The sequence below is a fragment of the Myotis davidii genome, unplaced genomic scaffold (genome assembly GCF_000327345.1).
Source record: "Myotis davidii unplaced genomic scaffold, ASM32734v1 scaffold1168, whole genome shotgun sequence".
NCBI classification, from domain to species: domain Eukaryota; kingdom Metazoa; phylum Chordata; class Mammalia; order Chiroptera; family Vespertilionidae; genus Myotis; species Myotis davidii.
In genome coordinates, this window is record NW_006299037.1 from 77,700 (window position 1) to 80,038 (window position 2,339).

The window sequence follows — 2,339 nt, forward strand, 5'->3', positions numbered from 1 at the left end:
GCGCTGAGTCAGCAGCTGTGGGAGCGGGACAGACGGGAACAGGCAGCAGAGGGGCCCCGGGCGTGGGGAGGGGAAGACGCAGACGTGTGTGGAGATGGAGCCTCAGAGACCAGGAGAAAGAGCCCCTGAAGGGAAGTAGGTTTCAGGAGTTTCATGGTCCAGGTGTAGGGAGCTACAGAGAGAAAAGGGGTGAGAGCAGGGGAGAGGGGGACACAGGAAACGACCACAGTGGAGAGAAAGGGAGCAAGAGACAGAGACAGATCCACAGACAGAAATAGTAGTGGGAGGAGGGAGCCCTGATCTGGGTGAGGGGTGAGCTGATGGGATGTGGATGATTCACTTGTGATATATAGGCTGTGGTGATTATATATATATATATAATTTCTGAGAGGCAAGGAGAGGGAGAGAGAGAGAGAAACATCATTGACTGGAGACAATATTATCAGCTGCCTCCTGCTCGCCCTACGCTAGGGATCAAACCTGCAACCTGGCCATATGCCTGACTAGGAATCTCACCATGACCTCCTGGTTCATAGGTCCAAGCTCAACTAGTGAGCATGCCACCTAAGGATGCTTTTATATATTTAATTCGACAGCTGAATTGTCTTAGTTATACAGATTGAATGAGAATTATAAATCTACAGTTTATAAGGTTTGTTATTTTATAATAATTTGCTGTCAATTGCAACCCTTATTCACTCAGAGGGGAGAGACTTGTCTGTTGGTCATGGGTCCCTTGTCATTTCCTGGTATGGCAACAAGGAGGTGACCTGTGTCTGTCACCACCTGATGCTTTTTAAGGAATCTTAGAGGTGACCTGTGTCTGTCACCATCTGATGCTTTTTAAGGAATATTAGCCCATGTCGATGCCCTAATTTTAAAGTTTGCTGTGGTGTTTTATATGTGTGTGTGTATGTGTGTGTGTGTGTTCCATGGATTTACTTTTTCTATGTCTGACACTTAAATTTATTTTTTAAATACATCCTGAGATAAATCCCCTGGGTCTTCTCAGATCCCCTGAGGAGCTTAACGAAATGCCCTCAGGGGCACTTTCTCCCATGGAGTTGGACAGATGCTCTGGGTGGGGCATCATTGGTTACTGAGTGTCTCCAGGTGATTGGAAGGTGAGGACAGGGATAGCAGGAGGGTTGCAGGGTGCCTTTGTGAAAGTGGGAAGCAGACTTTGTTCAGGGGAGGTAAGGGGGTGCTCTTTGGTTTGGGTGGTCAGGACAGCAGCTGACATTCTCATTTCAGTAGGAGTTAGTGGATGTCTTGGGAGGAGACACACATGAAGACACACCCTCAAAAATTCACAGTGCGGTCTGCAAGTAGGAGCTCACTGTTCCTCACTCTCTCCTGTGACCAAGGACAGGAGGGGTGGCCTTTTCCCCATTCCCAGGTCCTTCTGACTGTGAGTGTGAGGGGAGCTGATTGAGACGCTGAGCTGACGTCTTTGAAGGCACATTCTGTGACTCCTCAACATATCCTCGCCTGAGACGACAACCCAGACCCTGATCAGGACCAGGACCAAATGGCTGCTTGTCAGGTAAAAGTTGTGTGCTGAGTCACAGGCTAGGTTTGCTTTTCCTCTGACATCTCTGGATTTAGAACCTGCTACTTCTGATGTTGGTGCCATTCATGTTGTTTTTTTTTTACTTATTTAATTACAGTTTTTCTTATGATGGTGATGGTCAGCAGTATATAGTTTTGTCCTTTAGCCCAGAGCTTTCTCTGCATTCATGTTATGCAGGCTCCACCAGGTCAAGAAGATTTCCCACCTTTAATTGATGATTTTCAACTACTGAAAACATCCCTCTCTGATCAATCCCCTTGGGATGGCAGAACATGAGAGGTACACATGGATTGACACTTGCAAAAATTAATGTTTGACCCTAACCGGTTTGGCTTAGTGGATGGAGCGTCAGCCTGTGAACTGAAGGGTCCCTGGTTCGATTCTGGTCAGGGGCATATACCTTGGTTGTGGGCACATCCCCAGTTGGGGGCTGTGCAGGAGGCAGCTGATCGATGTTTCTCTTTCATCGATGTTTCTGACTCTATCCCTCTCCCTTCCTCTCTGTAAAAAACCAATAAGATATATTTTAAAAAATTAATGTTTATTTATGACCATTTTCACATAATGACTTGCTGATTTATGTATTTTTGCTATGACATGTCCTTTTCTGATATCCATTGTTCCAGTTCACCTGATATTCCCTTGGCTGAGATGCTCACTTAATCGGAGAATTTATTGAGAGATGTGCACAGACCTTCCATAAGACCCCTCCCCCCTTTCATCTTAGCTTCTATTTGCTTAGAAAAATAAAAGCCCTACTTTTTTC

At 46.0% G+C, this 2,339-nt stretch overlaps 1 protein-coding gene across 1 annotated transcript in view; it reads left to right on the forward strand.

Moving 5' to 3' along the window:
- LOC102760597 (zinc finger protein OZF-like) overlaps positions 1-2,339 on the forward strand; it is a 50,436-nt gene that overhangs the window by 37,955 nt on the left and 10,142 nt on the right. The window contains 1 exon segment of the mRNA XM_015571060.1: positions 1,400-1,546. Within this exon segment, the coding sequence (XP_015426546.1) occupies positions 1,532-1,546 (15 nt within the window). The 5' untranslated portion in view covers positions 1,400-1,531.